At 39.6% G+C, this 15,181-nt stretch overlaps 1 protein-coding gene across 5 annotated transcripts in view; it reads right to left on the bottom strand.

Annotated features, from left to right (window-relative positions):
- cald1a (caldesmon 1a) overlaps positions 1–15,181 on the bottom strand; it is a 67,251-nt gene that overhangs the window by 32,302 nt on the left and 19,768 nt on the right. For 4 of the 5 annotated variants that reach the window (XR_001335756.2, XM_005915629.3, XM_014329498.2 and 1 more), the window contains exon 2: positions 2,006–2,091. Coding sequence is in view for 4 of the 5 variants with exons in the window: in XM_005915629.3 (XP_005915691.1) it covers positions 2,006–2,082 (77 nt within the window). In the remaining variant the exon portion in view is untranslated. Of the gene's footprint in view, positions 1–2,005; positions 2,092–2,845; positions 2,992–15,181 lie in introns of those variants that run through there. The other variant, XM_005915628.3, reaches the window with a different exon arrangement.

The following is a 15,181-nucleotide window of genomic DNA, read 5'->3' as shown; positions in this document are numbered from 1 at the left end:
AAATCGCACAGTGTCTGCCCAGCTTTAGGTGTACTGTCGTCCGAGACTTGCACCGCAGTGCGGCGTTTGTTTCCCTGTTGGCCATGCTTCTTGTTGTGGTCATCTGTTGTCTTCCGGTATTTTCTCCGTAAGCGACCTTTCCTCGACCAATGAGATGAGCGGTAATCTGAATTGTCATACTCGAATTGTCATAAGTGTGCTGTCAGCTCATTGGTCACAAAGCAGGAGAGGGGCTGGGAATTATGTTTTCAAACAAAGGTTAATTCCATAAACATTTATAGACTACTTTTGATTCTCACTGTATTACGGGACAAAGTGCGTCCCTTATTAGCTCAATACGGGACGTGTACTTTTGTTTCGAAATACGGGACGATTCCGTTTTTTAAGGGACGGTTGGCAACCCTAGTGACTACGTATAACATGATAGATACCACCATATTTATAAATTCTCTGGTTCAGAGCGTGTAGCATTTTGGCTAGCTTGTCTTATTTTATCTGTAAGTAAGCCTGTGTGTTCAGCAAAAGAGCTCACATAAACCTGTTGTACTAACCAAATGACAGACAGATAATGTTATCGAAAGTTACAAATGCTATATAGCTTTTAGCAGCTAAAAAAATATATGTTTCCTTAATGTCTAGCTAGAGATAAAAACACATTAATTTTAGCAGAATGCCAGAAAATCCTGCTAATGCTAATCCATTAAGCATTAGCAGGAGTCAGTTTCACAAAGTCAGTTATCAACTGTTAGGCCATATCAGATAAACTAAAGTAAGAATACTGTATGCTAATGCGCACAGCTTGCTTTGCTGCCCCCAAGTGACAGAAAAACAATACAAAGCCATTTTTAATTTACAGGTAATTTATTTCTTTTTTTTTTAGCACCACAAGTAAATATTAAACATTCCTGTACTGCAGTTTGTTGCATCTATTCTCATACTTGCCAACATTTATGAAGCAGAAATGTAGTCAGGCTTTGTTCACCATCTTTCTTCGTTCTAAGCTTTCTATTCAGGTAGGTTTAGTTAAATGACTGAGCAAAAATAGTCCCGTAAGTTCTCATTCTGAAAATAACTTGGAAATACATTTAACGTATCCAGGCATGCATTTACTAGATGAATGACACACTTCCTAGAACTGGATGAATGACTTGACCCTGAATTTTTATTACCAAGTATACCCACTATCACGGACATTTTCCTTAAAACAAGAAAAGCTACTTTACCTTGAGCAAAGGGCCTTGTTCTTTACTACAGTTAATGCCCTTACACATTCTTTGTGTCATATAGATGACTTATCAGAGAGAACCATCTATGTATTCAGCAGTGGTCAGGACTATGTCAGCTTGTTTTCCATGAGTGATGGAGCAAGTAGCTGTAATAAAATGCTTCTAAGAGGCAAGTGACCTTGGCCAGTATCTGCATCCACATCGACCTCATCTTTAATTGCGAGGGCTGCAGCACAGATGAAGAGACTTTTGTGAAAATACCTCCTTGGCAGACTATGCATCAAATCCTCACAATAAAAACCCCTTTTTACTCTTTTTGATTACTGCACTTGGCCGGTTACCACTCAATCAATTTGCTGAAATGAACTTTAGTTTAATCCGTTTTTTTTTCCCAGTGAATCAAAGGCGGTTCAGAAGGCTGTGGTATCTGGGAGAGAAAATTGGAAAGAGGGAGGGAGGGCACGATTGAACATTAAAGGTCATCACGTCTCCTATCAGATTTCTTATCAGCTCTTTTTTTCTCCTTCCAGCCTGGTTTAAGGAAGTCGACATTTGCTGATTGATGTTTTGTAAAAGACCTAGCTCCTGAATCCTTGCTCTTTCTGCTTGGTGTGCGCATCAAAGTAAGTGCGTTGTGCACTGAAACTACCAGAGCCTTGAAATAGTAGAGGCTATTCAAACAATCTAAGCAGCTGGTCTGTATGTGTTCTTTAGGCCACTGCAGAGGATAGATTTCTTAAACACCTTTTGAGAAATCTGCAAACACCAACATGTCTCACCTCTCTGCCTCCAGGCGCATCTCTTCCCGCTTCTGTCTCCTCAACTCCCTGCGCCGCTCAAAGTCCATTTCCTCCATGGTTGTGCCCTACGCGGAGACATCATAAAAAATAGACATTAATTCACTCAGTCAGCAGCCAGAAATTTGTTTTTAAAGCTATAGTCAACCTCTATATGAATATTTTTACATACTCTAATTACGCCTGTAAATTTATTGTTATATTTGTCATATGTGTCATTCCCACCATGGAATTGATAGATAAGGCAATGCGTGTGACTCTGTGATTACTTCGAACTTTTGTTACTGCTGCTGTTAGTATATCAGCCGCAGGTGGTGCCAAATCAACCAAGGCGAAAATTTATAAGAATTAGAACTTTAAACACAATCTCTTTCTGCAAGCAATGACAACAACAAGTGTGAGGCCTTGTCCTTCTGTTTAGTGACACAAATTTGATGGAATCAAAGTTAACAAACTGCAGAAACAGAGAGAAAATGATAGAGAAAGCTGTATAAAGGAGGAAAGGAGAAGCCAAGGCAGGATGTTAACTCCATCTCTTACGAGAAACCCTCACTAAAAATACTCTGGAAGGGTACGTGACAGGCTGTGCTTGTGAGGCCTGAGACCACCCAGGAGCTGTTGAGCTTCCCATCACACATCTCTGTGCTAAATCAACAAAAACATCCACTATACACCGGGAGGCATAGCAAACAAATGCTAACCGAGCATTTGATTGAAAAAGGTGAGAATAAAGTGATATCTAAAGACCAAGAATGTGGGGAAAGAGACACCGCTTTAAAATGCCTTTGGAAAGCCAAAAAGAAAGAATCATGCATGTCATACCTTAGTTTAGACTTCAAACAATGTATTTTCCCTTCACACCATACCAGCTCCTCACGATGCCTTCTCCAAGCAAAGACACAGAGGCACAAACTTTCAGTGATAGTCTCCCACAGTCCGGCTTCAGCTGACAGAAAAGGCGAATGTTTCTTCTTCTTTCCCCTCCCTGCTAGTCGTCCCTCCCTCCATCCCTCAGTGACCCCCACCCCTTCCTGAGCCCTCTCTCTATCTCTCCCTATCTCTACAGCTAACTTTTCCTGTGTTGTTTACCGCCATGTCAGAGCTTGGCTGAACTGTTTTCGATTTCCTGTGCCTTCTGTCTGCTTTTTCTTCTGTCCCCACAGCTTACTGCACATCAGGTACACACGCACACAAGCGTGATAACACTACAGCAACGAGCACATGCATGGGAAATGCACAGGAGCGACATTCTCAAAGAAACCACGAGGACAAGAGGTCCCGCTAATACTCAACCTCCCCACTGCATCTTCTCACCCAGTGTCCTCCCCCCTTTCTGAGCCCGTATAGTAAACACGGCCCTGCCTCTGCACTGTGAGAGCTTTTGCTTTTGTGACCAGAAGGAGATGTTCTAAACACCGCAAGAATTCACCGTCTATGTTTAGATGCACGCTTAGTGTCATTTGTGAAACCGTGGGGAGGCAAGCTGCATTTGGACGTGGGGCTATTCGTACAACTGTAATTAAGACAAAATGAGAGCAATAACTAAAAGCGACAAGGCCTCCAAACATCACCAGTGTAATCACATACTTCCTAGAAGTAGCGACGCCAAGGGAGACAAACTTATTAGTAACACAAGCACGGCTGCGAATGAATTTGGAGTTATAGATGCAAATAACAAATGACTTATTCATTCTTGGTGTTTGGATTAGACAAAAAAATTAGCTATGAATCCTTTTTAAAGACATGTTATTTACTCTTATGCAATGATCTGTAGGTAAATTAAAATTAAGACTTAGTTTTCCAAAAGATAAGCGGATTACGTACCCAAGATTTAATTGAATAACAAACTTGAGATAATAGTGTTTTAAACTGATTTATGATGTGCGGATGGGGCTGCTTTCTGAATGAAGCAGCAGCAACATGGGGGGCTGCGTTGTACACTGACAAAAAGGGCCCACAGCAAGACGTCAGAGAGTAACTGTTGTGTACTGAAAATCACTGAGAGGACCACCCACACTTTGCAAAAGCTAACAGAGGCAGAAGACAAAGACGGCATTCCATAAAATTGAGCAACCTGAAGTCACAAGTTTGCGACATTTTTAGACCTTTTGTATAAGTTCAGACTGCCTGAGCCGGTCCGCCGTAAGACGTCTTCAACCTTTGCTGCATCAGACCATTTATTCCATCGTTTATCTCCATCTTTCCACCTCCCTTCTGTTTGTCTTTTTCCTTCTCTCCTCCCCCTCTTTTTTCTTTCCCTGTCTGCCCCAACCTTCTACAATGGCTATAATGACACATTTACCAGTTAAATTACTACCTGTCGAGACTGCCAGACCCTGGCAGAGACCCAGTGTCTAAGTGCCAACCTCTTGAAAAACCTTGAAATCCAAGTTGATTTTATCCTGACAGCCACTAGTTTTACACCACGTTGTAATGCCTCTATCGACTCGTGGGGTCTCCAGGTAAAAGCCCCCAAACAATGGACTCCTATCGGCCAAATGAGGCAAAGAGTAGATCGAGCAAAAGTCTGGGAGCTGGCCTGAAGAATAACAGGCCAGCAGTGCAGCATCTATTTTTGGCTCTGCCAAAATGTTCCTAAGTCTGTTTTAGCATTCTGTGAGAAAAGAAGAGTGCAACTTTTTGGTCAGATTTGTAACTATGATACTCGGAGCAACTGTCCCCTCATAACCTTTAGACAAGCACATTAATCTCCACATTATGGTTATGGAGCTATGTGAGGAATGCTCCGATTCAGCCTCTGATTTTAGCAGAGGGAACTTGAAAGAGTCTCTAAATTACTCATTCACATGGCAGTTATACTCAGCTCAGCTCCTAACCTTAACCCTATTTTGGTTGCTGAATAAGGGGAATTAATGTGAAGATAAACAAGTAAAAACCAGCTTTGCAAGAGTTATGTGCTTGCCAGCTTCAAGATTTGCAAATGAAGAAACAAAGGTAGCTTGCTATTCCCAAGATTGTTTTTTTTTAAAAAGATCATTAGTTAAAAAAATTATGATGTAATCTGTTTTATACACAAATTAAACAGTAGCTATTTTATAATAAAGACAAAGCTAGTTCTGTAATTAAGCAAAAATAACTGTCTCAGATGGTGTATTTCTGTACTTACACGTCCCATTCACAGTGCCTAAAAGAGTAAATTCACACTGTTAAGTATAGCTCCATGCAGCTCCAACATATAACTTATAACAGTCAAGTGGACCTCTGTGGAATTCCTATCCTAAATTTTTGTTAGCGTAAAGACAGGAGATAATATAGCTACGTTATACATGCTAATTGTGTTGCTACTGTTAGCTAACTAACTAGCAATAGCAGAATCTGATCAGATTCTGATCTGATGTTTTGGTGACTTGGTACAAGTGTATTTAATTATCATTTGCACTAGAAGAATTTAGCTTCCTAACTTATAAAGTACACCACTTATAGTGTAAGTGGTGTACTACAAAAAAGTGTACTGACGATATATAGTGAGTTGTTAACATACGACCATGCTCGCTAATATACAAGTTTTGCACATGATCATTTTATTATAGCATACCTGTTCAAGCAAATCCATATCTGATTAGACAGACACATGACAGCAATGCAGTGCATTTAGGCACACACACATGGTCAAGATGACCTCCTGTAGTTCAAACTGAGCATCAGAATGTAGAAGAAAAGTTATTTAAGTAAATGGCTGCTAAAAAATGGGCTAGCCTGATTTTATGAGAAACTACTGAAAGCAGAAGAGCATCTCTGAACACAACACGTGGAAACTGATTTGCCACAGTTTGCTGTATCAGCACAGGAAAAAGGAAACTGAGGTTTACCAAAGTTAAACAATAGAAGATTGGAAAAACCTTTCCTGATTTGATGAGTCTTGACTTCTATGACATTCGAGGACAGGGTTAGCATTTCCATCAAACCATGGATCAGTTATGCCTTATATCAATGGTTCAGGCCGCTGGTGGTATAAAAGTGTGGGGGATATTTTCTTGGTACACTTGGGGCCCCTTAGTAACAACTGAGCACTGGTCATTGCCACAGGCTACCAGAGTAGTATCACTGACCATGTCCACCCCTTTATGACCACAGTGTACCCATCCTCTGATGTTTGCTTTCAGCAGGGCATGTGACATGTCAGAAAGCTCAAATCATCTCAAACTGCTTTTTTGAACAAGACAACGAGTCATCTGCAACAACTGCGTGATGCTATCATGTCAATAGGCATCTCTGAGGAATATTTCCACTTCCTTCATAAATCTATGTCACAAAGAATTAAGGCAGTTCTGAAAGTCACAGGGTGTCCAACCTGGCATTAGAAGTGAAAACTGTCACAAATGCTCTACCCGATCGGTGTCAGAAACCCAAACGGTACCCCGCATGCGCAAATCTTACAACGAGAGACATCATTCCTCTCTTTGCCAACATTGCGACATTCAATATATTTGAATGATACGGTTAGCGCCCAGTTAGCTCCTAGCATTTCTCAACAGCTCTGCCTCCTTTTCGACTACCAGGACATTTAACCAATGGATAATCCATATACAAACAAATTCATGCTTTTCTCCTCAACAGAGAGCGTTCCCCGATTGAACAACAGCGCCGTAAAATAAGAAGAATGGCGCCTAATTACAGAGTTAATAATACAGACTTTGTAATATGTCACGTGAAGATTCATCAGCCAGATGAAGTGTTTACTGACAATTGACAGTGATAGCGGACATCATCATCCATCAATCGATCACTTCCAATCAATCCTCTCCACACAGACAAGCATAAACACACTCGACTATCACTAAATCAAATTTAACACACATTTGTAATGACGCTAATTCAGTTTACAATAGGGTTCATTCGCTTGGTCAGCAGGTGGCAGTATCCTCGTACACTGGGGAGTAAACTGCCATTAAAAGAACATAAGAAGAAGAAAACCCCTGCACATGCAGGGGTCTACGGATCAGGTAGACCCAATTTGTACGGTCTGATTTTGCACATGTGCAGTAAGGATCGGGGAGTCCTGATCCGTAACTATCTTTTTATTTTTCGTTTTTGTCTACATTATATTGAAATGTTTCATTATTGGAAACATTTTAAGAGATACTTATTATTCTTAACATCTTAACAGATACTCTGACCCGTAACTATCGTAAAACGCTTCGACCGGAAGTAGACACCTTTCGCGCATGCGGGGTACCGATCGGGTTTCCGGTACGGATCGGGTAGTGACAGGCCTTGCTCAGTTTCCAACAATGGCGGCAGCTAGTTAGTTTTAATGTTACTCTTATTATTCTTTCTGGGTCACAAAATAAACGTTTAACATATTTTCAGGTGAGAATGTAGCTGTGTAAACTTCAAATATCTGCTCAGTTTATCAAGACACCACATATTTTCAAAAGCGCTCCGACGTTTTCGGAGATGTCTGTTACCCACTAGCTTGATAGCTAGCCGGGGTTCAAGGCTCACTAGAGCCGGTGAGAACACCGGACTCCCGGCAAATTGTTTTCAAACCCACCGCCGTCTTTCGCTACTCAGGTTAAACATGATGTATAAGCCACTTAGATAACTTAAAAATGTTATTGTTTGGCTTTTTTCAGTATTTTATTTGTTCCTGAGTAAATCGGTTTGGCTGAGATTAAAGTTATAGTTTTTACACAGCTGAATAAACGTCAAGCAGACAACTGATTATCAGATTATCCGGTGTCCTGTTATATTTTAGATAGCAAGGAGCAGACGGCTGCGTTTATTAAACTCCACCGAAACAATCTGCAAATTTCATTTAAATTTAATAAACTATCATCTTGTCTTTATTTTTAGTTAGCCCATACCTAAAACACTTAAGGCTGTAAGCTAATGATAGTTATATATGAGCAGATGCTGCTGGTGCAACAAGCTGTACATTTTACGTTCAATGGATGCATGATCTGATTAGTCGACTAATCGCAAAAATAATCGGTGACTAGTCGACTATCAAAATAATCGTTTGTGACAGCCCTATCTACAACACTGAAGAGGAGAGACAGTTATGAGAAGAGTTACAACAGTCACAACTGTGCAGGTGTTCAGGTAAAGAGAAGTACTGCAGTAAACAGGAATGTAAAAGAAACACTGGCACAACCCCAAGGCTTTCTAGTCTCTGCGTCAGTGGAAGAAAATATTTTGTCCACCTGCCACAGTACTTGGTATGCAGCAGAGTTCATGAGCCACTTTCTTTCTTTTATTTTAACCAGCCACATGATATTTGATCTTTCACAGAAGTTCTACTGTAGAAGGCCTGATGATACACAAGGTGCATTCAAATGTATACAATACAAAGTCATTTTCAAGTAGTTGACAAGATACTGTATATTACAAACGAAGGACTGTAGAAAGCATCACTTCCTAACTATGAGAAAAGTTTTATAAGAAGCAGGATTTCATGTATTTTGACATCAGTTGTCTCCCATCAATATTGACTTAGCTAGACTCAAATTTTAGGGCTTCTCAAGGATGTAAATACTTTGTCTCTATATTCTGACAAACCTTTATGACATCAGGAGCCTCTCTTATTAAATACTGTCATAGGTCTACCAGACTAGCTTGACGTATGTTATTCACCTCGCCTTTATAGTGGAAATGACTGAAAGAGTCTCTGCTAATAGTCACTTTAGCTTGATGGTAGACAGTGGATCTCTTTTGCAAAGCTCTATGGATTCAGATTTTTCTTTTCGTTTTTACCAAAACGCATAACAGATACGTTAGACTTAAAGGCTTGAGAAAGTATGGCAAAGACAGCCTTAGCTGACTTTAAGAGATGAGTACAGAGGACAGACATTGAACTGGTATAAGTTTCAGACTAATCTGTCTGAAAGTATTGGTAACTGTCTCTATAAAAAGTGCTGCTCTTGGTATGTCGACAGTATTAATTCATTCTAACAGAGCTTGCTTTTTCATCAGAAAATTCTCAGGACATGATGGAAATCAGTCTGACAAGCAGGAAATGGACAGCTGGAGTGCCGAGGACACTGATTGACTGATTGGTGATACTAATGAGGGTGGGGCAGACAATTACAAAGGAGGGAAATCTAACAATAGGAGGAAGTAAAGCTGACAGGAATAGACAGGAACCAAAGACTATGACATAAATCAGAAATAACTTGAAAAATAAACAACAAAAAGCACCAAACATGACACAAAACTGTTCTCAATTCCTATACGAAGGAAAAAAGAGACAGGTAAAAACACTATCATAGTCTTACTAATAACTTCAATAGGCAAGATTACAGTAGAGTCAAGTTAGTCAAGATACTGGATACTTTGTAATCAATAGCTAGCACAGCAACAGTTGCTTAGTGCTGCATATTCAGCCAAACATCAGTATTTTAGTGTCTGTAAGTATACACTGGTCCACTTGGGTTGGAATGATGCAAATTTAGTCATTAGAGTAAGTGGCTTTACCAGTACTACAATATAATGCACCAAGTATACAAACATCCATCAGAAGGACCTGTAGTGGACTTGAAAAACTCATAACAACTAGTTGTTTGTGGTTATATAACTGTGTTTTTGTATGGCTCTGCAAAGGCTATCAACCCAAGTTTGAACTTGTGTTTGCGCTGTCCTGACAACCAGAACAAAGAAATTTTGTTTTGCTCATGGTTCTTTGTGGTATTTTCAGCTATGGGGGGAGATTACCATAGCACTTATCGAATGCCCTCATACTTGCTTGGCAAGAAGTTGAGATTGAGTTGCTTGAGTTGAGCTGCTATTTTGTAGGACTACTTATTTAACTTCAAAATATAGAAAGAAAATTGCACCAGAAATTCTAAAAAGTATCTTTAATGTATCTGCAAAATCCTAACTCTTCCTGTCTTTCATGGGCTTTGAGTTTTCAGGTTATTTATTTATTTATTTTTACAGTGAGCCAGTTGAGCATGTTAAAATGTAAATCTTCTGCTGGCTTATAGCTGGCAACATGGACAAATATGAAATAATCAAAAAATTAGTGCTGTTAGCGTTAATCTCGTTAATGCAGTTATGGCGTTAACGTCGTTTTAACGAGATTAACGCTGACAGCACTAATAAAAATATTAATTGTCTTGCAAATGAGGAAATTTCTTCCTTTTTGGAACATAAATTGTCAAAACGGGAAATTTTTTATCGGTGTAGAAACATCACTTTTTTCAATGCTATTTTTATTAGAAGGAGCAAGAAAGGTGCTAATGCAATTTGGCTCCCATTTCACACGATTCATATCTTTTTGCCACTAAAGACATTATATTGCACTACAATACATTATTAAAATCAACAATCCAAAAGATGCACTTTTCAAATACATGGAGGCGGTAACTGACACAGTGGGAATCTAACCATTACTCCACTTGAAACTGTAGGTCACGTGCTGTCCTTTGACAGTATAGGAGCAGTAAAAGTTGGAGGAGGAAAAGGGGTAGAGACAGTTCAATCTAAACTAAGATATGATGATAGTGTGTTTTACTGAAGTGGGAAAGATCATTTTATGGTTATTTTATCGCACAGATAAAGCTTCTTCAATAAAGCAAGAAGGAGGAGGGAAATAAAAAAGGAGAACGAGATACTGTTTTCCTGTAGGTAGTGCACACTAACAGCTGTTTTGGCTGAGGCTCTGGGGACAGTTTGAGTTGGGTAAACCTAACGTTTTCTGCAGGGGTAAGGAGTCTCCTGAGAGCAGTCTGACAAGGCTGTTAAAATATGCTCAGCCTGTGTGTAAGGGTGTGTGCATTATGATAAACAGTACTTAAAAAGTAAAATTTACATTTGTGAATGGGCTTGTGTGGGGGGAAATGTCTGCAGATGTGTACAGATGAGGCTTTCTTAGTGCTGACTTCAACTAAAAACTGAATAAACTGTTTAACACTGCAAACATGAGAAACCAAAGCAAGTGCAGTTTGTGTTTATGGTACAATAAATGTGTGTACATGTGCAATATCCATCAACACCTACAGTGCAGTTGTAGAGTTTGGAAAGCTGGCCCGGTGGTTGTGGGTTTCTGCACTATGTGGCTCCTCTCACACGTCCAGGCCAAAGCAACATTAACACGTTTACAGTCCCAGGATGCAGAGCTGCTGTGGCTGAGCATTCATAAATTCGTGGACGCGTTTTGTCACAACAAGGTCAAGAATTTTTCAATGCTTACATGTTCGTCTCAGTTTTGTCTATAATCTAGTGTATTTTACCAGTTATTTTTTTAAAGCCTGTAGAGTTTAGTTATGACTAAACTGTTAAAAATTCAATCTAGCTGGAAATTTCTCCTATTGCTGCTTTTTGTTTTTGTTTTTTTGTTTTTTTTGCTAATACCAAAAAGCAAAAACTAACAAGCTATAATGAAAACTCCTGAACAAAGATGGCCCAGAACAATCAGGAAATTAAGATAAGGAAACATTTTTGAGTCGGAACTATAGATAAAAAAAATTCTGGATATTAGTTAGGGCTGTGCGATATGACGAAAATCTCATATCCGATATATTATATATTACATTATATTATATTGGGGATATATATTGATATATATCCCCAAAATTTTACATTTTCTTTAAATTCTGTGAATCTCGGGCAACTCGACTTGCGTGAAGTGTTTCCAGCTGGGCGTCCTGTACCTGGAGTTGAGTGTTTTGACCGATGCATGAAACTATACATTTTTAGACATAAGTTGTAACGGCCGCCATTTTCTTTGTGAGTATTTATTACACGGAGTGCTGCAGGGAAAAGCCTGTTCTAACAGTTGAGTCTAATGTTTATTTTGAGCACCTGAGCTCTTTTTTGCTTCTTATCCGTAAACTCTCTCCATACTCTTTCACGTGACTCTTGCGTAGGTGGTAGAAGAGGTTTGTCGTGTTTGAGTATGAGGCGGGGGCCGGTTTCCCGCATAATTTGCATAGTGCAGTTTTCTGATCCATGTCAGACTTTTAATATCCAAACCATGTACATGCTACGTTTCGAAATAAGGACCTCAATTTGTTTTGACTGGTCTTTCTGTTTTTCATCATTTCAGTTTATTTTGAAAGATCTCGAAAGGATCTTCAGCTTTATTGTGAAAGGTTTATGTGGAAAATAAACAAGCGGACAGCAGAGCCACACGCTGGGTTTACCATCATTGTTGCTAACAACAACATGTAAAAACAGTCGCTTGTCCATCCATAGTGTGGTTATTTTAAATGTAAGAGAAAGAGAGAACTTTAAGAATTTAATATAGCCACTACAGTGACCATCAAAACGATAAAAAAATATTGCTGTAAACTGTTTAATTTGCGACACCACGAAAACAACAAACGATATAAATCATTATATCGAACAGCCCTAATAACTGCAACGTCATAGCTTGTTAGCAGCCAATAAAGTTAACATGCTAAGTTCACATTAGCTTATCAGTGAGGAAAGCAAGAGACTGTTAAAGAATAAAATTCAATGTGTCTGTGAAGGTTCTCAGTCATCCAGGTCATCGTAGTCAAAGGAGCTTGCAAAGAAAAGCGTCTGGACTTCTTTAAGTTGCTTGAAGACATTTCACCTCTCATCCGAGAAGCTTCTTCAGTTCTAAGGTCAAATGGTGGGGAATCCCAGATTTAAACCTAGTGGGAGTATCCCCCCACAGAGGGACAAAAGGACTCCCTGATGATCCTCGAATCGCCTGAGCCAAGGTGTGAAACTGGGTGTGGGTCCCAATCAGCCAGGGTTTCTGGTGAGCTCATTGTGAAACCTGGCCTAAAATTCAATGACAAAGTTAAATGTCTGAATTCATTCAATTTAATTAAAATCAATTATATGATACTTCCACTTTATTCTATAGCACTATAGCAGTCGAAGAGCTGGACATATATTGGATACAAGGTCGGGAAAGAAAAATGCGGATTCCCTAACTGGTTGGTGAGTGATTGCTGGAGGGTGCTTTATCAAAAACATCCTTGATACTGACCTGTAGATACTGTCTACAAATGAACACTTGCTAGCTAGCCTCAAAGCTATAGTAAAATGTGAAAAATTTAATTGAAATTGGAAATGGAGACTATTTGCCTTCAAATAAAAGTTTTACCTTCTGAAACATGTTAGTTACAAAGCTGAGCCTTACACTTTCTCCATTTCTGGGTTATGTATAAGGAAGTGTAACAAGGTGATTGTCAACAAATTACTGACCGATCTCTAGGATGGTGTGAATGGTGCTTTTGCAATCAATTTCTCAGTGACTGCCATCAACCTCCATCGACCACTTGCCAAACACCAGGGAATACTCCTATTCCCCTGCAACTGGTGGCTACCAGACAGTCCCAGAACAGTCACAGGGCCCAAGTGGGCCTTATTCAGTTGACCCTACAGCATAACAAGTTAATAGTTAATATCAAGTGGTTAGTAATCACATGACTGGAAACCTCCAATATAAAAGAAATGCCAAATATATGGCACTATTGGCTCCTTAACCAAAACCTTAATTTATCTCTGTAATGTAGTTTCCAGTTAAGCCTTTTAACTTATCACATATCTCTAAAATACTCACATCAAAAGCATCAATAATTCGTATATGTTTAAAATCTCAAATATTAAACAGCTAGTGTGTGTTGACTCCTGCTTGGAACACAATTCAACAGTGCAGCCAACAAGTGCAGACCGTGTTCAGCTATAATATAAAGAGACAGACGGCTGGTTGGTCGGCTATGAATTAAGTTGAGTACTTGGTTCAGAGTATTCAAGCGTGTCATGCAGCCAAGCTTTTTTTCCTTATTTGTCTGTGTGCGCATCGACATGCCACAGTGTGAATATCAACCACAATAGGCTCTGCTGTCAAAGCTGAGGCCGTCAGCCGCGACTATATATTCAAGGGAACATATTAAGCGGCCAACTGCATCAGAGTGCAGCTCAATCTCAATACCATCTGCTTTCCGCTCACACTCTATCTCCTCCAAAATACATTTTTGAAAGTTTAGCTTTGGTTCGACTGAGGAAAAATTTCCCTAAGCGTGAGCCGACGATATTCTAAGGCGAAACTGAGTATCTAAAGCCAGCGCAAAGTGAAATGCAATGTGATAATGTGACGACGTTTTTGAAGATTAGGGCATGAAATAAGAACAGGACCACGAATGCTTTGGATATACCGTCACTGTTGACTTAAGATCTACTGATCAGACAAAATCCTCCCTCAAATCGTGCTACAATCTCCTCTGTGCTGACTTTGGCTGTCAGATGGAAGACAAACCAGCAAGGAAATATTTCACATCAGCGTAAGGAAGAGACCTGAAGTTTAAAGATGTTAAGTTTCCACTTGGTGAAAAAAAGGAGACTCTTGCATTCCCAGACAATGGTTCACATTCCATAACACTTCTCTGTGCACTGTGAATCATACACACTGAGACAGACCAACTGAAGGTATGTGTTCACACACTTGAAGAAAAGCTCAATGGAATACCTTAAATGCATTATAGGGTTAGCAGGTTAAAGTAAGCATTTATGATGTTAAAACGATCACTGTGAGTCATGTACATGTTACATAAAGTGCGACTCTAATGAAAGAAAATTATTTTTCAATGATAGCTTGGGATCATTACAAATTAGATCTTATTTCTGCAGCATGAGCATTGCTGCCAGTCATAATGTTATTAATATTATTTGCCTTTGGTAGGGTCTTGGAAGTGTCACCCAATGCAATCTAGTTCAGGGTGAGGGACCAGTTCGCATTGGAAACATCAAGAGACTATGTTAGCTTGTCCAGTTCAAGGTTAGCAGGGCTCCACCCTAGAGTCAGCCCTGAATGAGCTGGCCCTTCTGTGGACCCAAAAACCAGGTAGCACTCATAAAGGCCTGCGACATATAATGTCATCAGAATCACAAAAATAGATTATTTTTATTCCAAATCCCTTTAAATCTAAAAAAGTCTTAAATGTAACATTAGACCTTTGCCTAATTTAGTTTTTGCAGATCTATAAATGCAAATAAGCCTCCGTTTCCCACCACTCGCCTACAGCCTGCCCCCACTCTTCCTCTCTATCTGTGATCTCACTCACAAGTCCTCCTGCTACATCAAGGAAAGGATGGTTCTGGTTTACACTGCTGTAGTGTGTGTTTGGCTGAGTAAGAGGGGAAACCCCAGTGGTTAATTTGTAAATCACAACACAGAGAGTGTGCTATTCTGTTATGTTAGGGGAAAGAAAAAGTAAC

The sequence above is a fragment of the Haplochromis burtoni genome, unplaced genomic scaffold (assembly GCF_018398535.1).
Source record: "Haplochromis burtoni strain Fernald_Lab_line unplaced genomic scaffold, NCSU_Asbu1 Contig_14, whole genome shotgun sequence".
Classification (NCBI taxonomy): domain Eukaryota; kingdom Metazoa; phylum Chordata; class Actinopteri; order Cichliformes; family Cichlidae; genus Haplochromis; species Haplochromis burtoni.
Note: the sequence above shows the minus strand (reverse complement) of the source record. Positions and strands in the feature narration are given on the sequence as shown.